Below are 27,041 nucleotides of genomic sequence, written 5' to 3'. Positions count from 1 at the left end.
GTTGCTGAGTATTTTAAACAAAGCTGTCACTGGACCTACCTACGTTACACACAGCACTGTTCTATCAGTCATGTTTTAATACAGATATGTAAATATTTCTGCATAAATGACTGGATCCCACCAATGGTTCCTTTATTAAGATAAGAGTAGGTATGTAAGAAGGTTTCTTCTGGTTAATCTCCCTCAGGGAAATTACTTCTCTGCATTACTTCTCTTCTATCCATGGTAGTGAAGATACAATCACAAACTAGTGAGAAATTCTTCACACTCACACACACACCCACACACACACACACACACACAAACCCACACACACACACACACACACACACACACACACACACACACACACACACACTATTGGCAGTGAACACACAATCAGAGCAGACTTTCAACTAAATCGATGGCGAGGTGTTAGGTGACTTTCCCAAAATCACTTCGGTCATGGATTAATGGTTTTCCTGCTGGTGCTGGGAATTGAACCAGCAACCTTCCAGCCTCAATGTCAAAATGGATTGGAGTCAAGGGCATATCTGATTTTAGTATCAAGCACAGTTTTAAAACAGTGTTCCAATGTAGGCTCTATTCTTCGTGCAGCAGTGAGTTTGGGCAGGTACTACATGTATCACTATCATTAGTATTAACACTATCATTATCACTGACTTAACAACCAGTGGTTCTTTTTATGTCTCGGCACTGCCACGGAGGGGTCAAATGCAACAAAGCAATTTACCCTATTGGATCAATAAAGGTGTTTCTTCTTCTTCTCTTTTTATCCCTATGTCACTGGAAGTCCAACTTCCTTATGGAGAGACAACCAGGAGTGCAGATAGGCAAACATGTCTCAAACATGAGTTCCCAGTTTGTGTTCAGAACCCCTCCTGCTGTATTCACTGTACACTTATGTGCTTTATCATTGTATGGCATTGGCTCAGCCCGATTCGACTTGATGTCATTTTTCCTGGTTGTTTCCAATATAACTCCCCCATGGAATGTAGCCAGTGACATTGCAAAATGGGAACCACAGGCTTTGAAAACCACAGCAGCAATGGATTTGTGTTTTAACATGTTCATTTGAAAAAGAAAAAAACATGGCTCCACACCCCAGTTCTCAGAAATCAGCAGAGGAGATTAAGGAGGAGATTAAACGTTTGGAGAACTGATGTCAGTGTAATAACCTCCTTAACAAATGTGCTGATATCCTGTGGATATCAGCGGAGATGTAGTGGAATGTGTACCCAGTTTAAACTACACTGGAGTTTACATCTTTTGACAATGACAACATCTTTTTAATCACTGGCTTATATCAGGAACTCAACACACAAAATAATGGAGATTATGTGAGTGCACCTCAACTCCAGCAAAACTCTCAGTTTTATTTCTACACTGGAACCTGTCTGTGACAGTGAAATCATTTATCAGTTTTCTTTAATTAAAACTGACTTTTAATAAAATGCATTTTCGTTATTTTACTATTTGTTTTCACCAAAAAGAAACAAATTACAATTGGTAAATTTTCACAGTTTTCAGGTTCATGTAAAACATATTGTGTCAGGAGCGAGGGGCGGATTGAGGAAGGCGGACGCATTCGCTAAAACACGGGTTCTTTTAATTAAACAGCGGCAACAAGACAAACAGAGATGAACCTAGACATATTAAGCTAAACAACAAGACAGAGAACTGGAATATAACGAAAAGGAGAATAACACTAAACGACAGGACCTCACGGAGAACACGACAAAACAAACGAGAAAGGAGAAACTGTGGAGACAGATGGACAGACTTGAAAACACGACTGACTAAACATGACAAACGAGAATGTGAATCAAAATGTACGACAAACAGGACGTGACACAATAGGGCTTAAATACAGAGACAAACGAGACACACCTGGACAGATAACGAGGACGGGTAACACATGACACGGACGAGGAGGCGGAACAAAGGCGGAGACTCGAACATAAACAAAACGGAGCCATGTGCAAATAAAGCACATGGCGGGGACAACAAACTGACAGGACGAAGGCGTGACAGATGCCCCCCCCAAGAACGCGCAACTCCCGGGCGCGTACTCCTAAACCCCCCAGGAGCTGGCGCAGGAGAGGGCACGAAAAACATGACAGGACAACAAACCAACAGGTGACAGGACTCAGGACAGGACGGGAACCGACACAGGAGCTGGGGACACGACAGGACCGAATATACGAGACGGGACATGGGACATGACAGGAGACTGACAAAGGGGAGCCACAAGAGACGAGAACGGACTGGACAGGACAGGAGTGGACACATGGGAATTGACGGGAGACTGGACTGGAGACAAGACAGGGGACTGAACGTGGGACGGATACGGAGACTGGACACATTTGGGGACAGAAGACTGGACATGAACAGGGGACTGGAATGGAGACGGGACTGATGACAGGACCGGGTGCTGGGACTGGACGGGAGCAGAGACTGGTGACAAGACACTGGACAGGATAGGAACATTAGACTGGACAGGGGTATGTGACTGGACAGAAGACAGGACAGGTGACATGACACTAGACGGATACGGAGACTGGACAGAGGGTTGAAACGGGGACTGGACAGGACTAATAGGGGACTGGACAGGACTAATAGGGGACTGGACATGAGACTGGACAGGGGTCTGAAACAGAGACTGGACAGGACTAACAGGGGACTGGACATGAGACTGGACAGGAGACGGGACAGGTGACTGAACGCGGGATGGATACCGTGACTTGACATGTTTGGGGACAGTGGACTGGACAGGAGACGAGACAGAGGGTTGAAACAAGGACTGGACAGGAGACGGGACATAGGGTTGAAATGGGGCCTGGACAGGACTAACAGGGGACTGGACATGTTTGGGGACCAAAGACTGGACATGGGCAGGAGACAGGACAGGGGACTGGAATGGAGACAGGACCGAGGGTTGAAACGGGGACTGGAGAGGAGACGAGACTTGAGACTGGACAGGGGGTTGAAACATAGACTGGACAGGGCTGACAGGGAACTGGACAGGACTTGGCAGGGGAACAGGTACAAGAACATTTACAGGGACTGACACCAACACAGTGACCGGGACCGGGACAGACACAAAGGCAGACACGGGTACAGGGACAAGGACAGAGACGGGAACCAGGACAGGGACAGACAAGGGAACCAAAATAACAGGGGGGTGCCCAGGACTGGCTAATGTCTGTGGGGTAGTCTGAGGAACCAGCCTGGGCACAGTTCTGGGGATCGGCCCTGAAGTCCTTCGGGCCGACCTACGGACATGGACAGGGGAGGCCGTAGCCACAGTCACGGGGACAGGAGCGGCCGTAGCCACAGTCACGGGGACAGGAGCGGCCGTAGCCACAGTCACGGGGACAGGAGAGGCCGTAGCCGCCATAGTCACGGGGACAGGAGCGGCGGGAGCCGCCATAGTCACGGGGACAGGAGCGGCGGGAGCCGCCATAGTCACGGGGACAGGAGCGGCGGGAGCCGCCATAGTCACGGGGACAGGAGCGGCGGGAGCCGCCATAGTCACGGGGACAGGAGCGGCGGGAGCCGCCATAGTCACGGGGACAGGAGCGGCGGGAGCCGCCATAGTCACGGGGACAGGAGCGGCGGGAGCCGCCATAGTCACGGGGACAGGAGCGGCGGGAGCCGCCATCACAGACACTGGAGCGGCGGGTGCCGCCATCACCGAGACAGGGGAACCTGCAGCGACGTCGTCCTCGGAGGCAGGGGAACCTGCAGCGACGTCGTCCTCGGAGGCAGGGGAACCTGCAGCGACGTCGTCCTCGGAGGCAGGGGAACCTGCAGCGACGTCGTCCTCGGAGGCAGGGGAACCTGCAGCGACGTCGTCCTCGGAGGCAGGGGAACCTGCAGCGACGTCGTCCTCGGAGGCAGGGGAACCTGCAGCGACGTCGTCCTCGGAGGCAGGGGAACCTGCAGCGACGTCGTCCTCGGAGGCAGGGGAACCTGCAGCGACGTCGTCCTCGGAGGCAGGGGAACCTGCAGCGACGTCGTCCTCGGAGGCAGGGGAACCTGCAGCGACGTCGTCCTCGGAGGCAGGGGAACCTGCAGCGACGTCGTCCTCGGAGGCAGGGGAACCTGCAGCGACGTCGTCCTCGGAGGCAGGGGAACCTGCAGCGACGTCGTCCTCGGAGGCAGGGGAACCTGCAGCGACGTCGTCCTCGGAGGCAGGGGAACCTGCAGCGACGTCGTCCTCGGAGGCAGGGGAACCTGCAGCGACGTCGTCCTCGGAGGCAGGGGAACCTGCAGCGACGTCGTCCTCGGAGGCAGGGGAACCTGCAACGACGTCGTCCTCGGAGGCAGGGGAACCTGCAGCGACGTCGTCCTCGGAGGCAGGGGAACCTGCAGCGACGTCGTCCTCGGAGGCAGGGGAACCTGCAGCGACGTCGTCCTCGGAGGCAGGGGAACCTGCAGCGACGTCGTCCTCGGAGGCAGGGGAACCTGCAGCGACGTCGTCCTCGGAGGCAGGGGAACCTGCAGCGACGTCGTCCTCGGAGGCAGGGGAACCTGCAGCGACGTCGTCCTCGGAGGCAGGGGAACCTGCAGCGACGTCGTCCTCGGAGGCAGGGGAACCTGCAGCGACGTCGTCCTCGGAGGCAGGAGAGGCGCGCGCCGCGCTCACGAAGACAGGCGCGGCAGGAGGCCCCGCGTTCACGAAGACAGGCGCGGCTGGAGGTGCCGCGCTCACGAAGATAGGCGCGGCTGGAGGTGCCGCGCTCTCGAGGACTGGAGCTGTGGAAGGGTTAGGAGGTCTGGTGGGCGCACACTTGTGGGGCTTTCTGAAGGCGCCCCTGTTAGCCTCATCTCCTTTGTCTTGAGGGACGAGGCCAACAGTACCAGCCCTTAACCCCCCCCCAAAAATTTCCCCGGACCTGAGGGGGTAGTCCTCGGGAGCAGGGGTTCCTGCAGAGACGTCCTCGGGAGCTGGTTGTGAGAATCGTCTTTTTAGAAGTTCACAAAATGAGTCAACAGTAAGGGTTGAGGCTTTTTCTTTTAGTAGTTCCTCTGCCCACTTCAACGCTTCTCCTCTAAGGAGGGATTTAAGGAACATGACCTGGATCAGGTCGGGAGGAGCAGGACAGGTTAAAAACTGAAAATAAAGTTTGCACTGCAAAATAAATCCATCACACTTGGGACCGCCTTCGAATTCGGCAGGAACTCCCATAACAGACTGTAAAACAGCGGGTTGATCACCCACCGTTCTGGCCAGTAATTTCTCCCCTTGTTTAAGGATTTCGTCCAATATTTCGGCTGTGTTAGCTGCGTCCTGGGGGTCGTACATTCTGTCAGGAGCGAGGGGCGGATTGAGGAAGGCGGACGCATTCGCTAAAACACGGGTTCTTTTAATTAAACAGCGGCAACAAGACAAACAGAGATGAACCTAGACATATTAAGCTAAACAACAAGACAGAGAACTGGAATATAACGAAAAGGAGAATAACACTAAACGACAGGACCTCACGGAGAACACGACAAAACAAACGAGAAAGGAGAAACTGTGGAGACAGATGGACAGACTTGAAAACACGACTGACTAAACATGACAAACGAGAATGTGAATCAAAATGTACGACAAACAGGACGTGACACAATAGGGCTTAAATACAGAGACAAACGAGACACACCTGGACAGATAACGAGGACGGGTAACACATGACACGGACGAGGAGGCGGAACAAAGGCGGAGACTCGAACATAAACAAAACGGAGCCATGTGCAAATAAAGCACATGGCGGGGACAACAAACTGACAGGACGAAGGCGTGACATATTGAAGAAACAAGTTACAAAGTTAGTGTTCTACAGAATAGCAGTCTACACCTAAACTTTTATTAAATAAATTAGATGCTGAAACATTTTTGAGAGATTGAATATTGAATAATGAGTAACATTTTATAGCACTATTTTAAAATAAAACACAGTTCCTTACCCTCTGTGCTGGAGAGTTGTGTACTGAGTATCAAGAGACAAATCAGTGTTGTTTTAAAACATTAGCTAATACCCATCCTCCAATCCTATGCTCCTATCAGTTGTTGATGAATGAGGATCTTTGCCTCTATTTGGGGCTTAAAATTTTAGTCTGATGAACAGAGGTTAGTGTTCTCCTTTTAATCTAAACCCTGGACCACTGTTTTTATTATAAACATATATTCATTCTAAATTGTATTTTAATGCTGTATTTTGATGATTGGACAGAAGCTCACTTCACTTCATAAAACGACTCTTCCAAAGTAATGACAATAAAATTATATAAATATAATTTTTTACATTTTCTGGACATTTCAGGACATATTTTTTGGACAAGTACAGAAGTCTTAGAATTTTTGAGGAAGCATGGGTCATGATCTGTGCCAAACATGAGAGCAGTGTGAGTCAGTTTAAATTTCACTGTTTCTGAATGGAAGACTGCAAAGAATTCAGGTCGTTCACCAAGTACAGTTCAAAATATTGTGAAAAGCTTCAGGGAGTCAGGGGAAATCCCAGTGTGTAAAAGCCAGCAGGGAAAAGCCCAAATTTCAGGTTGTATTTGGGGAAAAAGATTATAGTGCCATCATCCACACTGTTACTAATGAAAGACCAGGATCTGTGATGGTGCGGTGGTGCATCAGTTCCCACACTATGGGTTATTAACATGTGAAAGATTTATTTTTATATCTTTATCTTTATTTATGTGGAGTCTTGTTTTTATTGGAGTGGTATCTGCTGCCATCAAGAGGGAATCCTTTCACAAGAACACCATGGCACTTTCACCAGAGTTTGGACAACAACCACAAAAAAATCTAACATTCTTTTTCAAAGAGGGGTTCATTTTGGAAAAACCCAAAGATGGCTGAACAACATTTTAATGGCTGGTAAAGGCCTTTGTCAATATGTGATCTTGCATTGATAAATTTTCTTTTGAAAGCCAATCAGTTCATCCCAAAATTGTTGGCACAGCCCTCTTTATTGCAGAGCATCTTACTTTTATCCCTGTTATATTTTCCCGTTTATAGTGATGTATGCATCATAAACAATTGAAAATGTGTTTATTTTTTACAAAGTATATATTTAAACAATAATAATTCTAAAGTGTGCGTGTGTGTGACTTTAATACGTTACCTCACAGTGTTCACTATTTTCTTAATTCTAAAATAAACAGGGCAAAGGCCATTGACCCATAAATTAAAAACAAAAATGCTGACATGGTCTTTTCTGAGAACTCATAGGGTTTTACTGAGTGCAGTTGCATGTGTGGACAGAGTTCATTCAATACACAGCATTTTAGAGACTGCTGTCAAGAAACCTCCAGTGCACCCTTACACTTCACAAGTTAATTACCACCTCCCCTTCTTCACTGTGAAGATAAACAGTTAATAATATTTGTCCTCTAGTATTTGAATGTTATTTCGCCACTGCTGGTCTTACACTGCAGGTAGTGTCTCTGCCATACAGCTCCAGGGCCTCAGGGTCCTGGGTGGGATCCTCTCCTGGGATCACTGTGAGGACTGTGGTGTGTTGTCCCTGTGTCTGTATGGGTTTCCTCTGCATGCTATGGTTTCTTCAGTCCAAACATAACTTGAAAGGTGGAGTGATATGGAGAACACAGACCAGAATTTGTTTTGTTTAACTGGGTTTGGAGCGGATTTAATTTAGAGCATAACTAGTTCTTTTTAATTTGGGTATTTCTCCACGTTGTTTGTTTGTATTGTTTGTATCTGGCGTTGTCATTCTACACAGCAAATCCTTCAGTGTTAAATCAACACTATTAGTGTTAAATCAACACTATTAGTGTTAACGCTGAGAGTGTTTAAATGTTACACTAAAAGTGTTGATTTAACACTGGTGAATTTGCTGTGTAGAGTACATTTTTCGATAACACTTCCTATGAATCCTGTAATGCATAATTACAATGCCTTTATAAATTCACACATTCATACCTTGTAAATTGTTATGAATATAGCTATATCTATTTATAAGTAATTTTACAGGCTTATAGCTGTCATTATAAAGTATTATGTATAACATATAATGCATTATGTGTACTGGATTCATGGGAATTTTTACCCATTTTTCTTTTACAGATTTGTATTAATAATTAAAAGATAAAACAGAATTCAAGATTGAATTCATAATATTTTGCGAAAATAAAAGCACTGGGGACCACACACCTGTGTTTTATGGTAGAGAGCATGAGGTGCAGAAAAACCTGCTACTCACTCAAAGTGATTTTCCAAAAGAAAATGCTTTACTGAGATTTATTCACAAAAACAAACCAGTCGAAAGTTTTATGAATTTCATAAAGGACAGAGAAGAAAATAATTAACAGAAAATTCATAGTTTTCCTGTTCTTAAAAACCAGTATTCCAGTTAACTTCTTCTTGAAATATTATTTCTTCATTCTCAAAATACTGCTTTAATCTCAAAATAACTATTACATGAACTATTCAATTGGCTAAGAAACAAAAACAGCATCCACCGTGATGTTCAAGGCTAACAATGTTTTTTTTTTTCTTTAAAAAAGTGTTAGGGAACTGAACCAAGAAATGTATCTGTGATTAAGATCTTTACTGAATAAATACCAGAACATTCAGGATCTAGTCAATGTGTGTAATTATGGTCATTATGAGATTAATCTTATATTGACTAGTTTTAAATTACTGCATGTAGCACAATATAAACATTTAAAATCTTCAGGGATTAATTCTGATCGTGTTATTCTCAAAGAAAGAAGAAAGTCAAATCATCTTAAAGTCATAGAATAACTGGCTTTAAATGGATAAAATAATTGAAATCAAGTAAAACTGTCTAGAAATAGGTTCAGTGAGTTTATGATGTTCAAACAACAATCTCAGAATCACCGATTTAAGATAATTATATTTTAACATTCATAGAGTCTTGGAGATAACTGTAAATTCTGACTGATAGCAGACATGAAAGTTTTGATTGAATTTATTGGTAAATCAACTGTAGGCCCAATGATTTTTTGGTTATTAATTTTCTGTAGTGGTTCAATGTCTGTTTTTACTGATTTGGAAAAAATATTAATCTCTATGTTTCTATTTTACTGGTGTTTTACTGGTTTGGGTGGAGTTTAGAGTCTCTACAGGGTGGGGTTGTTGATCTTGCCCATGAAGAGGATGCTCTTGGTGCTGTCTTCCACAATGAACACCAGGAAAGGTCTGTTGAGTTCAACTGAGGGTGGCAGAGAAATGGGCATGAACTCGATGGTGGTGGTAGCAGCTGCATCAGTTCCCCTCTCATCCACTTTAAGGACAGCCTGATGGAGGACCTGTGTGGAGAGAGGGATGACAATTTATTTCCAGTCCTAAAGATCCAGATATAGGGTCATGAATATTTTCCTAAATTCCTGAATTTGTTCAGTCAGCAGACTTTGTAAACAAGGAAAAGTAATGCACTCTATGTCCAAAGGTTTCTAACATGAGAGGGGACAATCAAATAAAAGCACTTTAAATTGTATCCTGTGCTGGACTTGTGTAATGTGGCCTCTTTTCTTGGTGCTGGTTAGTAACTTGGCTGAAGAATTCTGGACAAGCTGCAAATATCACAATTAGGGACTGGTTAATCCCACAGTATAAAGAATTGCAGCAGTCTATTCTACAGTAAATTAATGCAGGAATGGTTTTCTCCATGCCAGAAAAACACTGAGAAATGGTGGATGTTATTGTTTCTGCACAGAACTCATTTTGAGACGAAACTAGGAAGTACACAAATATGAAGGTGACAGAAGAAATATTGAGCAGAATCTACAAATATATTAAGACACAACTGCATAGATATTAAGGAGAAGCTTATTTTATGTGGTAATGAGAATAAATATATTATACAGACACTATTTGTAATGACAGTTCTAACAGTGTTGAAGAGGGAACTGCAGATTCATGGATTTACCTTGGAAGCCTTCAGTTTGGTCTCCTCACTGATCCCAGAGAAGTCTGCAGTGTCTGAGAATGCACTGACGATTCCCATTTCCTTCAGAGTCTCACTGAGACAATTAGAGGAGGAGATGGAGAACTTGGGCATGAAGAGAAACAGATCGCTAGAAAAGACATTTTCAACATGAGAGAAATCCATCCATCCATCCATTATCTGTAACCGCTTATCCAATTTAGGGTCGCGGGGGGTCCAGAGCCTACCTGGAATCATCGGGCGCAAGGTGGGAATACACCCTGGAGGGGACGCCAATCCTTCCCAGGGCAACACAGACACATTCACTCACACCTATGGGCACTTTTGAGTCGCCAATCCACCTGCAACGTGTGTTTTTCGACTGTGGGAGGAAACCGGAGCACCCGGAGAAAACCCACGCGGACACAGGGAGAACACACCAACTCCTCACAGACAGTCACCCGGAGCTGGAATCGAACCCACAACCTCCAGGCCCCTGGAGCTGTGTGACTGCGACACTACCTGCTGCACCACCGTGCCGCCCACATGAGAGAAATGTTCATGCAAAATTTTGGGCTTCTTAAAATTCTTCAACATACTTCATACATTTCATTGACTCAGGATAGATGGATAGATTGGATAGATGAATACAAGAAAAGGTGGAGACGGGGTGGAGGTGGGTGTGAATTTGTCAGACACAAAAAACGTCAGTTTGCAGTGTATAATAGGGCTGAAGGGAGGAGTCCGGGCTTAGTCCTACCCCCAAAATTATGTTATTGTCAGGATCACAGGACAGAGGTGAACGCACACGCTAAAACACACTGACTTTTATTTACAAAATATAACAACAGAAAGAGACTAGGATAACAGACAGAAAAGAAAGACTGAGACAGAGAGACTTGGACCAAAGGACAATACATGGAGTGAACTAAACTGAGATACAGATACAGACAAACATAGACAGAGAACTAAACAGACAGAGAAAGCTAAGCAGACTAACCTTGACACAGAGAGCTAAACAGAGATCTAAACCTGAACACGGAGAACTAAACAGACTGAACGGTATTGACAGACAACAAAAGACCCAAGAAAAAAAAAACAGGCAGAGAACAAACCTCAGGGTGGGACAGACAGACTGGACTGAGGAACAGGATACAGGAAACTAAACGAATGACCGACAAGAGGAAGTGAGACAAGGGAACTTAAATACATAACACAGACAAGACACACCTGCGACAGATAACGAGGGAGATCTTTTTTTTCTTAAAAACTTCCAGTTATGTGATAATACTTGTAGCAGGAACTTACCTACGATACATTTCGCTGTGCCATTTCTGGAGATGGTCTTTGCAAATGTGTTTCTCCACCTCCTCCATATTTCCCTCTTTGGGAAGAACGATCATCATGGAGGTGTTGCCTTTGTAGGGAAGCATGATGACCCAGGTATCGTTGTCACGATCATAGAAGGAGTCATAGTCTTCTCTTTTCATCATCATGTCCACACGTACCACAGTGTCCTTATCCACATGAAAGTCAGCTTTGCGGGTGTCTTCCACATCAAAAGGCTTTTCCCATTTACCTTATATGAAAAATGGAATTCAGACTTTGCTTATCATTGTTAAACATTAATTACAGTTAAAGAATATTACACACATTTGGTGGAATGTACTTAGAAGCCTACCATACCTCTGAAGTAGATGTAGTTGATGAGCAGCATCACTGTGTCCTGGTCCAGGGTCTTAACCATGTCAGTGATCATATCCTTGGTCTTTTTGGCGATGTACTTGTTGACTTCCTGCACAGCGACATCAGGATTGGAATAGTCCACAGTGAAGGCCTCTCCTTGGTAGAAATGCTGAGTGTCCTTCAGAAACTTGTCCAGAAATTTGAAGCCTTCACGTATGGCTAATGCACTTCCCGCCTCCAGCTGCATGGCCTCCTGGCTGTGTCCCAGCATGTGGAGTAAGTGCTCAAAACCTTCATTGACCTGATCAGATGTGAGATTACTGTAGCCCAGAGAACTGAAGATCTGGGAGTGGGTGTCACCCTTGGCTCCCAGAGCCATCATGGACAGAGCCATGGAGATGCTCAATGGAGAGATGATGATGTTCTTGCCTTTGGATTTGGGATCTGCTGTTAGCTTCTTGTAGAGGGAGAAGGCAAAGTCTGCATTGTGGGGCGAGAGTTTGTGGCACAAGTCGTCTCCTCCCTCGTGGCTGGGGTGAGGTTCATCCTTTCCATGGTGGAGATGTTTATCATGATCTGATGGTTCATCATGTTTATGGTCATCTGCTGAGACCACCATCAGCTGGAGGACAACCAGGAAGAATATATTTACCCACATTTTATCACCTGCAGAGGAAACAGAAAGAGATTTTCTTATATTTAGTCTCAGGACAGAGTGACACAGGAAAGTCATTTACAGTATGATGCTCCTATCACTTAGAACAGAGAGAGACTTAATCCTGTGTATGTCGATGGCTGGGAAAAAGGGGAGCAAGCTTTCAGCGGGTTGTGTTGAAAGCTGTTGAGATCATTTTCCATAATCTCCATCTGTGGAGACATTTCCATGATCCAGGGGAAAAGTAGAAGCCAGAAGAGAGTGAGTGGGTTGGTGAGTATTTTAAATAAAGCTGTGACTGGACCTACATATGTTACATACAGCACTGCTCCATCAGTCATGTTTTAATATAGATATGTAAATATTTCCGCATAAATGACTGATTCCCACCAATGCCCTTTTCCTTTATTAAGATAAGAGTATGTTCATTCATTATCTGTAACCGCTATCCAGTTCAGGGTTGCGGTTGGTCCAGAGCCTACCTTGAATCATAGAGCGCAAGGCAGGAATACACCCTGGAGGGGGCGCCAGTCCTTCACAGGGCAACACAGACACACATTCACACTTACGGACACTTTTGAGTCGTCAATCCACCGACCAGCATGTGTTTTTGGACTGTGGGAGGAAACCCGAGCACCCAGAGGAAACCCACGCGGACACGGGGAGAACACACCACACAGACAGTCACCCGGAGCGGGAATTGAACCCACAACCTCCAGGTCCCTGGAGCTGTGTGACTGTGACACTACCTGCTGCACCACCGTACCGCCCTAAGAGTATGCTTCTTCTGGTTAATCTCCCTCAGGGAAATTACCTCTCTACATTAAACTGATCCAAGATATAATCACAAACTAGTGAGAAATTCTTCTCTCTCTCTCTCTCTTTCTCTCTCTCTCTCTCTCTCTCTCACACACACACACACACACTATTGGCAGTGAACACACAACCAGAGCAGCAGGCTTTTAACCACCTTGATGCTGGGGTGTTATGTGACTTTCCCAAAATCACTTCAGTCATGGATTAATGGTTTTCCTACTGGTCAAGGGCATATCTGGCTTTAGCAACAAGCACAGTTTTAAAACAGTGTTCCAATGTAGGCTCTATTCTTCGTGCAGCAGTGAGTTTGGGCAGATACTACATGTATCACTATCATTAGTATTAACACTATCATTATCACTGACTTAACAACCAGTGGTTCTTTTTATGTCTTGGCACTACCACAGAGGGGTCAAATGCAACAAAGCAATTTACCCTATTGGATCAATAAAGGTGTTTCTTCTTCTTCTCTTTTTATCCCTATGTCACTGGAAGTCCAACTTCCTTATGGAGAGACAACCAGGAGTGCAGATAGGCAAACATGTCTCAAACATGAGTTCCCAGTTTGTGTTCAGAACCTCTCCTGCTGTATTCACTGTACACTTATGTGCTTTATCATTGTATGGCATTGGCTCAGCCCGATTCGACTTGATGTCGTTTTTCCTGGTTGTTTCCACTATAACTCCCCCATGAAATGTAGCCAGTGACATTGCAAAATGGAAATCACAGGCTTTGAAAACCACAGCAGCAATGGATTTGTGTTTTCACATGTTCATTTGAAAAAGAAAGACACATGGCTCCACACCCCAGTTCTCAGAGATCAGCAGAGTTTTCCCTTGTTTTATGTCTGACTCTCACTGGAGGAGATTAAACTCTTGGAGAACTGATGTCAGTGTAATAACCTCCTTAACAAATGTGCTGATAGTGGACTGCAGTGAGAAACAGTAGAGGAACCATTGTCTTGTGGATATCAGTGGAGATGTAGTGGAATGTGTACCCAGTTTAAACTACACTGGAGTTTACATCTTTTGACAATGACAACATCTTTTTAATCACTGGCTTATATCAGGAACTCAACACACAAAATAATGGAGATTGTGTGAGTGCACCTCAACTCCAGCAAAACTCTCAGTTTTATTTCTACACAGGAACCTGTCTGTGACTGTGAAATCAATTTGTGGTTTTCTTTAATTAAAACTGACTTTCAATAAAATGGATTTTCGTTATTTTACTATTTGTTTTCACCAAAAAAAAAATTACAAATGGGAAATTTTTACAGTTTTCAGATTCATGTAAAAAATATTGAAGAAACAATTTACAAGAAAAAAGTTAGTGTTCTACAGAATAGCAGTCTACACCTAAACTTTTATTAAATAAATTAGATGCTGAAACATTTTTAAGAGATTGAATATTGAATAATGAGTAACATTTTATAGCACTATTTTAAAATAAAACACAGTTCCTTACCCTCTGTGCTGGAGAGTTGGGTACTGAGTATCAAGAGACAAATCAATGTTGTTTTAAAACATTAACTAATACCCATCCTCCAATCCTATGCTCCTATCAGTTGTTGATGAATGAGGACCTTTGCCTCTATTTGGGGCTTAAAATTTTAGTCTGATGAACAGAGGTTAGTGTTCTCCTTTTAATCTAAACCCTAGACCACTGTTTTTATTATAAACATATATTCATTCTAAATTGTATTTTAATGCTGTATTTTGATGATTGGACAGAAGCTCACTTCACTTCATGAAACGACTCTTCCAAAGTAATGAAATAAAAATATATAAATATAATTTTTTACATTTTCTGGACATTTCAGGACATATTTTTTGGACAAGTACAGAAGTCTTAGAATTTGTGAGGAAGCATGGGTCATGATCTGTGCCAAACATGAGAGCAGTGTCAGTCAGTTTAAATTTCACTGTTTCTGAATTGAAGGCTGCAAAGAATTCAGGTCGTTCACCAAGTACAGTTCAAAATATTGTGAAAAGCTTCAGGGAGTACGTGGAAATCCCAGTGTGTAAAAGCCAGCAGGGAAAAGCCCAAATTTCAGGTTGTATTTGGGGAAAAAGATTATAGAGCCATCATCCACACTGTTACTAATGAAAGACCAGCATCTGTGATGACGCGGTGGTGCATCAGTTCCCACACTATGGGTTATTAACATGTGAAAGATTTATTTTTATATCTTTATCTTTATTTATGTGGAAGCTTGTTTTTATATTTTGGAGTGGTATCTGCTGCCATCAAGAGGGAATCCTTTCACAAGAACACCATGGCACTTTCACCAGAGTTTCAACCACAAAAAAATCTAACATTCTTTTTCAAAAAGGGGTTAATTTTGGAAAAATCCAAAGATGGCTGAACAACAGTTTAATGGCTGGTAAAGGCCTTTGTCAATATGTGATCTTGCATTGATACATTTTCTTTTGAAAGTCAATCAGTTCATCCCAAAATTGTTGGCACAGCCCTCTTTATTGCAGAGCATCTTACTTTTATCCCTGTTATATTTTCCCGTTTATAGTGATGTATGCATCAAAAACAATTGAAAACGTGTTTATATTTACAAAGTATATATTTAAACAATAATAATTCTAAAGTGTGCGTGTGTGTGACTTTAATACGTTACCTCACAGTGTTCGCTATTTTGTTCATTCTAAAATAAACAGGGCAAAGGCCATTGACCCATAAATTGAAAACAAAAATGCTGACATGGTCTTTTCTGAGAACTCATAGGGTTTTACTGAGTGCAGCTGCATGTGTGGACAGAGTTAATTCAATACACAGCATTTTAGAGACTGCTGTCAAGAAACCTCCAGTGCACCCTTACCCTTCACAAGTTAATTACCACCTCTCCCTCTTCACTGTGAAGATAAACAGTTAATAATATTTGTCCTCTAGTTTTTGAATGTTATTTCACCACTGCTGGTCTTACACTGCAGGTAGTGTCTCTGCCTTACAGCTCCAGGGTCTCAGGGTCCTGGGTGGGATCCTCTCCTGGGATCACTGTGAGGACTGTGGTGTGTTGTCCCTGTGTCTGTATAGGTTTCCTCTGCATGCTATGGTTTCTTCAGTCCAAACATACCTTGAAAGGTGGAGTGATATGGAGAACACAGACCAGAATTTGTTTTGTTTAACTGGGTTTGGAGCAGATTTAATTTAGAGCATAACTAGTTCTTTTTAAGTTGGGTATTTCTCCATGTTGTTTGTTTGTATTGTTTGTATCTGGCTTTGTCATTCTACACAGCAAATCCTTCAGTGTTAAATCAACACTATTAGTGTCAACGCTGAGAGTATTTAAATGTTACACTAAAAGTGTTAATTTAACACTAAAAGTGTTGATTTAACACTGAAGGATTTGCTGTGTAGAGTACATTTTTCGATAACACTTCCTATGAATCCTGTAATGCATAATTACAATGCATAATATGGCATACATAATACTTTATAATGACTGCTGTAAGTCTGTATATTAATTAAAAACACATATAGCTACATTTATAACACTTTATAAGCTGTGAGTGTGTGAGTTTATAAAGGCTGGTGTTAAATTGCAATATAATGTCTATTCTTAAGAACATTGTGCATACGTTGCTGGGGTCTCACAGGGGGCTTCTGACCTCCCCCTGTTCATTGTTTTGGGGGTTTGTGTCATTGGTGTGTACAGGAGGAGAATATTGGTTTGTGTGTGTATTTGCCTGGTGTGTGATGATGACATGGGCAGAGCAGTATCCATTGTCTGTGAGACTGCCACTCATCATCATAAACCAAACACAAATACTGCCTTTTCTTCTTGTTCCCTATTTCCATAGAAGGGCAAAAAAGGTCACATATTGACAAGATGTTTTTTGTTCAGTACCAGTCTCTTTGTGTATGATGCTGAGTGGCAGAAACTTATCTTCCAGTCTCCCAGATGGTGCATAATACTTTGCCTTGTTCTTATCAATGGATATTATAGTGCAGCCTGCCTTTATAAATTCACACATTCATACCTTATAAATTGTTATGAATATAGCTATAACTATTTATAAATAATTATACAGGCTTATAGCAGTCATTATAATGTATTATGTATACCATATAATGGATTATGTGTATTGGATTCATAGGAATTGTTACCCATTTTTCTTTTACAGATTTGCATTAATAATTAAAAGATAAAACAGAATTCAAGATTGAATTTATAATATTTTGCGAAATTAAAAGCACTGGGGACCACACACTTGTGTTTTATGGTAGAGAGCATGAGGTGCAGAAAAACCTGCTAAGTGAATTTCCAAAAAAAAATGCTTTACTGAGATTTATTCACAAAAACAAACCAGTCGAAAGTTTAATGAATTTCATAAAGGACAGAGAAGAAAGTAATAAACAGAAAATTCATAGTTTTCCTGTTCTTAAAAACCAGTATTCCAGTTAACTTCTTCTTGAAATATTATTTCTTCATTCTCAAAATACTGCTTTAATCTCAAAATAACTATTACATGAACTATTCAATTGGCTAAGAAAAAAAATAGCATCCACCGTGATGTTCAAGGCTAACAATGTTTTTTTTTCTTTAAAAAAGTGTTAGGGAACTGAACCAAGAAATGTATCTGTGATTAAGATCTTTACTGAATAAATACCAGAACATTCAGGATCTAGTCAATGTGTGTAATTATGGTCATTATGAGATTAATCTTATATTGATTAGTTTTAAATTACTGCATGTAGCACAATATAAACATTTAAAATCTTCAGGGATTAATTCTGATCGTGTTATTCTCAAAGAAAGAAGAAAGTCAAATCATCTTAAAGTCATAGAATAACTGGCTTTAAATGGATAAAATAATTGAAATCAAGTAAAACTGTCTAGAAATAGGTTCAGTGAGTTTATGATGTTCAACCAACAGTCTCAGAATCAAGATTTTATTTTAACATTCATAGAGTCTTGGAGATAACTGTAAATTGTGACTGATAGTAGACATGAACATTTTGATTGAATTTATTGGTAAATCTTTTGTTGTTTGTTTTTGTTTTAATAATTTTCTGTAGAGGTCCCATGTCTGTTTTTACTGATTTTGAAAATTTTCTACAGGATGGGATTGTTGATCTTGCCCATGAAGAGGATGCTCTTTGTGCTATCCTCCACAATAAACACCAGGAACGGTCTGTTGACGTTAACTAATGGTGGCATTATAATGGATGGTAAACTCTTCTCCATGGTGATGATGGTGGCAGCAGCTGCTTCAGTTCCCTTCTCATCCACTTTAAGGACAGCTTGATGGAGGACCTGTGTGGAGAGAGAAATGAAAATTTATTTCCAGTCCTAAAGATCCAGATATAGGGTCATGAATATTTTCCTAAATTCCTGAATTTGTTCAGTCAGCAGACTTTGTAAACAAGGAAAAGTAATGCACTCTATGACCAAAGGTTTCTAACATGAGAGGGGACAATCAAATAAAAGCACTTTAAAGTGTATCCTGTGCTGGACTTGTGTAATGTGGCCTCTTTTCTTGGTGCTGGTTAGTAACTTGGCTGAAGAATTCTGGACAAGCTGCAAATATCACAATTAGGGACTTGTTAATCCCACAGTATAAAGAATTGCAGCAGTCTATTCTTCAGGAAATTAATGCAGGAATGTTTTTATCCATGCCAGAAAAACACTGAGAAATGGTGGATGTTATTGTTTCTGCACAGAACTCATTTTGAGACGAAACTAGGAACTACACAAATATGAAGGTGACACAGAATAAATATTGAGCAGAAGCTACAGATATATTAAGGCACAACTGCATAGATATTAAGGAGAAGCTTATTTTATGTGGTAATGAGAAAAGATATAGTATACAGACACTATTTGTGAGGACAGTTCTAACAGTGTTGAAGAGGGAACTGCAGATTCATGGATTTACCTTGGAAGCCTTCAGTTTGGTCTCCTCACTGATCCCAGAGAAGTCTGCAGTGTCTGAGAATGCACTGACAATTCCCATTTCCTTCAGAGTCTTAGTGAGACAATTAGAGGAGGAGATGGAGAACTTGGGCATGTAGAGAATCAGATCGCTGGAGAAGAGTAAAGACATTTTCAACATGAGAATTTTTTATGCAAAACTTTGGGATTCTTAAAATTCTTCAAACAAATGACATTTCATTGACTCGAGACAGATGGATAGTTTGGATAGATGAATACAAATAAAAGGTGGAGACGGGGTGGAGGTGAGGGTGAGTTTGTCAGACACAGAAAAGACGTGAGTTTGCAGGGAATAATAGGGCTGAAGGGAGGAGCCTGGGCTTTTTCCTACACCCAAAATTATGGTATTATGTAACTTAAAATATAAATAATTACAGGGTAAACCAAGCAATATCAAATACATTCATTATCTGTAACCACTTATCCAGTTCAGAGTTGCAGTGGGTCCAGAGCCTTCAAGGAATCATTGGGCACAAGGCAGGAATTCACCCTGGAGGGGGCGCCAGTCCTTCACAGGGCAACACAGACACATTCACACCTACGGACACTTTTGAGTCGCCAATCCACCTACCAATGTGTGTTTTTGGACTGTGGGAGGAAACCAGAGCACCTGGAGGAAACCCACGCGGACACGGGGAGAACACACCACACTCCTCACAGACAGTCACCCGGAGCAGGAATCGAATCCACAACCTCCAGGCACCTGGCGCTGTGTGGCTGCGACACTACCTGCTGCGCCACCGTGCCGCCAATATCAAATACGCTTAGTTAATAAATTTAAGTGATTCAAATATATTCACAGTAAGAATTTTGTCATAAACATAAATAAAATCTAACAATTTAATTTTTGATTGTTCATGCTTCAAAACTTCATTAAATCTGATTGTCTTTAAAATATAGACCTTAGTTAGAGCATGTTACACAGTGGTTAATCGGGTCAGGAATTGTCCTAAATTCTCGTACTCTTCAAATACTGCGCTAACATTTTTTAACTAAAGGCTCCTCTAAACAGACTCCTACAAAGCAGGAGAAGCTACAATAATATATTAAAGCACAAGTCAAGGATAGACCTGGATTAAGATTCTAGAACTGTAAGTGCGCTGGCCATAAAGGCAACGCAAATCCATTATGTCACTGCAGAAGACCTCAGGAAGCCTTAGTTAACGCTAATTTGTGTTGTGGTGCACTGCATTAATCTACAGTGTTTCTGATCTGTGTCAGAATCATCAGGAAAATCCTTACTCAAGACCTGACAAAAATATGAATCTGTAGTATGCAAAACAATATTTGAATAAACGAGACGTTCCTGAAGCCAAATGCTGTGACCTCATGAATAAAAGATGGAATTTTCTATTCTCAATAACCACATTCATGAGAAAACTAAACAACATATAATAAAACACACATTGCCACATGTTAAGTATGGGACTGTGTCTATTGTAGAAATTCTTGAAGTAAACAAGCTACAACCAAGAAGCTAAAGCTAAAAACTGGCTAAAACATACTTCAAATTGGCACCTTTCATTTTGTTTTATATATTTGTTGCTCACATGTTGAGGGAATTTGATCTAACAAGGGTTAACATAGATTAGTCCGGCTAAAGGATGAGTTATAGTTTTGTGGCAGTTTGTCCAGCACAGCTCTGCAAATGGAGCATGGAAATCCACAAAAGCTAAAGGTGTTTGTACTTGACTCGACATCCTTCAATGATTTGTCTATATCTGTGGTCTTTCACATACCTTTAAATATACCATCAACATGAAGTAATGCATGTGTTTTGGGGTAGGTCTAAACACACTCTTCAAGGGACAGCAAGAGAAAATTCAGGACAAAAATTAATCTAGAAAGATTGCTAGTTTTTAGATACTAAATAACTAGATAACTAAATTTAACGTGTCAGGACTGCGGGGATTGACGAAGGCGGACGCACTTGCTAAAACACAGGATCTATTTATTGGATTGCTGGCGTTGGATGGTTGGGTTCCTGTGTCCACATCATACCGTGGGTACGTTGACTCTATTTGATATGTTTTACTAACGATCAGATTGGGAGATAATAATATTTATTTTAATCTGGTGGGTGACAGTAGCAGCCTCGCTGCATGGTTGGGTCACTACCGCTGCTGTATCTTCTTTGATTTTGACCGCAGTGGGGAAAACCGTACTACTGTCTCCTGGTATGTATGCAAATTATCTTCTAATTTTTTAAAATTAGATTTTAGCCGAATGTTTTGTTTTGTGTTTGTAATTTTCATGTTCCTGAGCCTGGATGGTCCTGGCTTTTTCCAGTTCCTGCAGTCCATTTTGTCTTAGTTTTGTTTTTTTTAGGAAAGCTATGTTTCCGTTTGGCTTTAAGTTTTGTTTTGTTTTTACGATTATATTGTTTTATTTTAGTGTTATTTTGTTGTTTTTTGTGATTTCTTCTCTTATATTTGTAAAAGTTACAATCACTACAATTAAGCGCTGTGTGTATTTGTGTGTGTTTGAGGTGGTGTGAAGATTGAGGCCTTTTTGGAGTGTGAACTTTTTGATTTCTTTTTTTTTCTTTATTATTGGTTACTTTTTGTGTGTTCTTTTCTTCTCTCTCTCTCTCTCTCTCCCTTGTCTAAACAGGAGCTGTGGGCCACGGCAGGAGGTCATAGGGTTGGTTTGTGGAGTCCCGGTCACTCGTCTTGCAGTTTAGAGCACTTGGTGTGTAACCTGTGTGGTGTGATCACGTATGGTGGTAGTATAGGGGACTCCTTTGAGCTCATAAATTTCTCTGCCATGGTAAGCCTGGCCCTGGCCCTGGCCCAATTTGGAAGTGTTGGAAATACGTCTCTGGCCTCTTGGTGTGAACGTACCTGAGTGTCTTTTCTATCTTCTCCTCTGGGCTTTAATGCCTCCCCCCTTTTTTGTTTTCCTAGGGGTGAAAGTCCCTTAGGTGGTGTAGTCGTGCTACTTCCCTTTATTTTACATTCCTCCTGACCACTACCATCTTGCTACATAAACAATAGATAACAAAACAGAGACAGACTTGGATAACACGACAGGATACCAGACAGAAAGACTTAGAACGATAGGGAACTGCACAGACAGGGAGCTAGACAGAAAGAGCTAAACAGACAGAGAGAGCTAAAGAGGCGAAACTTAAACACGGAGAGACTAAAGCAAATGGGACAGACAGACTAAAGAGCTAAACAGACTAACACTGGACAGAGAGATAAACAGAATCTTAAACAGAGAGATCTAAACAGAGAACAAACATAAATTAGGATAAGCAGAGACAGACAGACTAAAGAGCTAAACAGACTAACACAGGACAGAGAGCTAAACAGAATCTTAAACAGAGAGATCTAAACAGAGAACAAACCTAAATGAGGATAAGCAGAGACAGACTAGGCGACACGATGACAGGACACGAAACGAGAAGAGAGCAAACCAAAGCGAGGGACAGACGAGACAAACAGACTAAGGAGTGAAACAACAACGGTGAAACTGCGGAGAAAGACAGACGAGACTGAGCAACATGGTGATAGGTTACGAGAAACTATGACAAAGGAAACGAGTAACAGCAGAGACAGACAGACTACACCGGGAAACGTGATGACAGAGGAAACGCCGGAGACAGACAGACTTGGTAGCAACATAACTTATAAAACGAATGAAGAGCAAACCAATGACAGTGGAAACGAATGACCGATAAGAGGAAGACAGAATTTAAATACATCCTCAAATACAAAAGAACTTAAATACATGACGCAGACAAGAGACACCTGGAACAGATAACGAAGGGGTAGGATTACAAATAATACTGACGAGGAGGAGGAACAAAGGCGGGACAAGGGCGAAGACGCGAACAATAACAAACAGAGCCATGTGTTAAGATAACACATGGAAAACAGACACAACAGGATAAGAGCGTGACACATAGTTTGCTGTGTTTACTTCTTTTGATTTCAAAGTACAACATATGATTTTTTAATTTTTTTTTCTTCAAAAGTTCCAGTTATGTGATAATACTTTTAACAGGAACTTACCGACTATACAGTTGGCTGTGCCATTTCTGGAGATGGTCTTTGCAAATGTGTTTCTCCACCTCTTCCATATTTCCCTCTTTGGGAAGAACAATCATCATGGAGGTGTTGCCTTTGTAGGGAAGCATGATGGTCCAGGTATCGTTGTCATGATCATAGAAGGAGTCGTAGTATTCTCTTTTCATCATCATGTCCACACTTACCACAGTGTCCTTATCCACATGAAAGTCAGCTTTGTGGGTGTGTTCCACATTAAAATACTTTTCCCATTTACCTTGTATGAAGAATGTAGACTTTGTTTATCATTGTTAAACATTAATTAGAATTAAAGAATATTACCCACATTTGGTGGAATGTACTTAGAAGCCTACCATACCTTTGAAGTAGATGTAGTTGATGAGCAGCATCACTGTGTCTTGGTCCAGGGTCTTAACCATGTCAGTGATCATATCCTTGGTCTTTTTGGCAATGTACTTGTTGACTTCCTGCACAGCGACATCAGGCTTGGAATAGTCCACAGTGAAGGCCTCTCCTTGGTAGAAATGCTGAGTGTCCTTTAGAAACTTGTCCAGAGGTTTGAAGTCTTCACGGATGGCTAATGCACTTCCTGCCTCCAGCTGCATGGCCTCCTGGCTGTGTCCCAGCATGTGGAGTAAGTGCTCAAAACCTTCATTGACTTGATCAGATGTGAGATTACTGTAACCCAGAGAGCTGAAGATCTGGGAGTGGGTGTTACCCTTGGCTCCCAGAGCCAGCATGGACAGAGCCATGGAGATACTCAGTGGAGAGAAGAAGATGTTCTTGCCTTTGGATTCGGGATCTGCTGTTAGCTTCTTGTAGAGGAAGAAGGCAAAATCTGCATTGTGAGATGAAAGTTTATGGGACAAGTCTTCTACTTCCTCATGGCTGGTGTGAGGCTCATCCTTTCCATGGTGGAGATGTTTATCATGATCTGATGATTCATCGTGTTTATGGTCATCTGCTGAGACCACAATCAGCAGGAGAACAACCAGGAAACTAGACCTAGTCTTTAGCCACATTTTAGCACCTGCAAAGTGGGACAGAAATTATTCTACTCTACTTCAGTTAATGTACATTAATATGCTAATCTGTCTTCTGTTGAATGGAAAGATTTTCCTTTTTATAAATGTACAAACATATAAAAATTATGTATAGATATTACAAAGCTATCTTGTTTAAATCAACAATTGATTTCATTCTCAAAGTCTTTCAGACGATCTGTGACTGAGTTTATTTAATGTATAACACAGTGCTGTTTATATATTCCATTTAGACTCATAATATCTTTAATGAAAACAATATTGCTATAAATAATTGATTTACAGAGAATGGGAAACATGTATGATCAATTTTTGTCACAATTAAATGAATATGGGCAGCTAAATGTAGATTTTGTTTCCAAACAATATCATTAAGAAAGAAAACACTGAACACACCGGTAGGCTGATCACATTTGAAATTATCCAATTGAACATTTTTTGCTATTGTTTGTCTATTCCTCAAAGGGTTCATTTTTCAAAGCAAACAGAAGCTGATACATAAGACATCCTTTTCAGATGGACTGAATATCTATGAAGTCTTGTCATAGATATGTCATATTATATCCTAAAGGTTTGAATCCTACTTTCCACATGCTTTTGGGGCAGCCTTGGCTAAATATTTAGAGACCGGGCTTGGTATCGAAAGATAGCCAGTTTGATCCCCAAGATCGGTGAGCAAGGAACCCCAAAATGCCCCCCAGGCAGGTATCGGGGATGGCTGTCCACTGCTTTTGGTGTGTATTCATAGCCCCTAGTGCCCCTATTGTGTGTGTGTGTGTGTGTGTGTGTGTGTGTTCATTGCCACAGATCGGTTAAAAGCAGAAGACACATTTCATTGCACAATGACAAATAATTGCACATTATATAAAAAAAATAAGTAATTAAAATAATCAGACTGGATAATAATAGGTATTGTTATTCATTATTGCAGCTAAATGTGGAAAAAAAATTCTATTTTAAGTTTCTGTTCAAAGATACACATAATTAAATTTCAAAAACAAAACTAATTCAATCTTACTTACATTATCAAAAGATATTCTGCATCAATTCATATTAAAACCTTTAAAGATTTAGATTTGTTACTGTTTCCTGATACAGGTAAAAATATTAAAATATGTTTTTATTTAAGTAACATATATTGCCTTTTTAACACATTAATTAAATTATGTTCTGATTAAATATTAAGGACATTCATGTACAGGAGAGAACATGATGTATTCAAATGAAGTATTAAACATTTTCAACTAAATTTTCAATTAAAAATATTAAATGATTTAAAAAGATCTAACATCATGGACTCCTGCCCAACCAAAATCCAACAGCAGAAATCTGCAGAAATTCAAAGGCAATTCATCTAATAACACATAGATAATTGTTGGAGAACATTAATCCAATCAATCAATACAAACAGCACACAGGTTTTAACACTTTTACTTTTTATTTGCTTAATTAAAATCATTGACAAAAAAAAAATATTTTGCCATGTATTAATCTCAAAAACCAATGTAAAATTGTGGGTAAAAATGGGCACTTGACTGGCAGTTACATCGCAAAACCTTGAACATTTTAAAAGTACTATCCAAACTTCTTTGATAAGTTATACGTTTACAAAATGTTCATAAATGGTAAGGTAAATGGTAAATCAGTCATGAAATTCATTTTCTGAAAGGAAAGCCCAGATGTTTTTTTAAATGTGCATTTAAAAACAATAACAAAAAAACAACTTAAGTCTTAAGACAAATCTCTCTATTTTCACAATGTTTTAAAAACCTTTCAGATCAAAAGAGGAGTAATTATTCTTTACTTTCATGATTAAAAAATTGAAATAGTCAGAAATTATATCTTATTTTCCATTTACTTCCAGCCATCTTTAATGTCTGTGTATTCAGCTATTTAGCTGAACAATAAATGTTTTTAAAAAGATAAATTAAGCGATAACATTTTGGGAGAATATTTATTATGAATTTACAAGGTATTAAAATTATAGCCAACTATTTTAAAGTAAAGCACACTTCCTTACCCTCTGTGTTTTCTCATCAGAAGTGTTGGGTACAGAGTATGAACAGACTTAAATAAATGTTGCCACTTTAAAATATTAACTAATTCCCTTCCTCCCATCACATGTCCTATTGATTGTTGATAAAGGAGGACCTCTGGCTCTGTTTGACTAACATGTAGCCACTAATTCCAAAACTACAATCAATTATGGCATGATGTTTAATGCAGCGTGGGTGTTTAACTTTTTATAAATTTTAACGGTTATCTCAACAATTTCACATTTGTTTTTCAAGGTAACAGGACTAAGATATTTGTATGTAAATAAATTAATGCTGACCAAGTCTTTTCTGAGAGCCACTTTACTGAGTTAAGCTGTTTGGATGTGTGTGTTAATTCAGTACAGATTATCTTAGAAACTGCTGTCAGTTCAAAACATTTCAGTGTTTCCTTAGAATTCACAAGTTACTTACCCCCTCTCCTTCTTCTCTCTGAAGATACAAGGGAGTTAACTTTTTTCTGCACTGCTGGTGTTAAACTGCAGGTAGTGCCAAATACCTCCAGGGTCTCTGGGTCCTGATTGGGATACTCGCTTTGGGTCACTATCTATGAGGAGTGTGATGTGCTCTCATTCTGTCTCCATGGGTTTCTTTTGGGTGCCTTGGTGTCCTCCCACATTCCAAACAAATTAATAAGTGGAGTGGTATAGAGTCAATAGGCCAGAATGCTCACTCCCTGCCCCTACCACTTAGCTCTACTCCTCCATTTTACCTAGGGCAAAGATAGTGTCTGAATATTTTTTGGGATAAAGGACTAGAGCAAAGTTTTACAGAGGTACACTCCAGGATGTGTGTTCTGCCTTAAACAGCAAAGCAATTACTTTCTAGTACCTTAGGTTAATAAAATATGTCAAAGGATTTGAAAAAAGTCTACTAAAAATGAATCTAA

The 27,041-nt window shown here is 41.0% G+C and overlaps 2 protein-coding genes across 3 annotated transcripts; both read right to left on the bottom strand.

The window, feature by feature from the left end:
- Positions 1-8,255: 8,255 nt before the first annotated feature.
- LOC136701625 (alpha-1-antitrypsin homolog) lies at positions 8,256-14,663 on the bottom strand. Of its 2 annotated transcripts, none has more exons than XM_066676255.1 (5): positions 14,539-14,663; positions 11,601-12,266; positions 11,223-11,493; positions 9,918-10,065; positions 8,256-9,297 (listed from the first exon to the last, which is right to left on the bottom strand). In XM_066676255.1, exons 2-5 carry the CDS (start codon positions 12,256-12,258, stop codon positions 9,109-9,111), a joined length of 1,266 nt encoding a protein of 421 aa, XP_066532352.1. In that variant the 5' UTR covers positions 12,259-12,266; positions 14,539-14,663; the 3' UTR covers positions 8,256-9,108. The 2 variants fall into 2 exon arrangements, with proteins under 2 accessions (XP_066532352.1, XP_066532353.1); XM_066676256.1 differs by having other exon boundaries at positions 9,918-10,011.
- A 2,692-nt stretch (positions 14,664-17,355) lies between these two features.
- Positions 17,356-26,146, bottom strand: LOC136701616 (alpha-1-antitrypsin homolog). Its single transcript, XM_066676246.1, has 5 exons — positions 26,119-26,146; positions 23,414-24,085; positions 23,041-23,311; positions 18,966-19,113; positions 17,356-18,343 (listed from the first exon to the last, which is right to left on the bottom strand). The coding sequence occupies exons 2-5, from the start codon at positions 24,075-24,077 to the stop codon at positions 18,143-18,145; spliced, it is 1,284 nt and encodes a 427-aa protein (XP_066532343.1). The 5' UTR covers positions 24,078-24,085; positions 26,119-26,146; the 3' UTR covers positions 17,356-18,142.
- Between the last annotated feature and the right edge of the window lie 895 nt (positions 26,147-27,041).

Source organism: Hoplias malabaricus, chromosome 7 (genome assembly GCF_029633855.1).
Source record: "Hoplias malabaricus isolate fHopMal1 chromosome 7, fHopMal1.hap1, whole genome shotgun sequence".
NCBI lineage: Eukaryota > Metazoa > Chordata > Actinopteri > Characiformes > Erythrinidae > Hoplias > Hoplias malabaricus.
The sequence above is the reverse complement of the archived record's forward strand: the minus strand, read 5'-3'. Positions and strand labels throughout refer to the sequence as shown.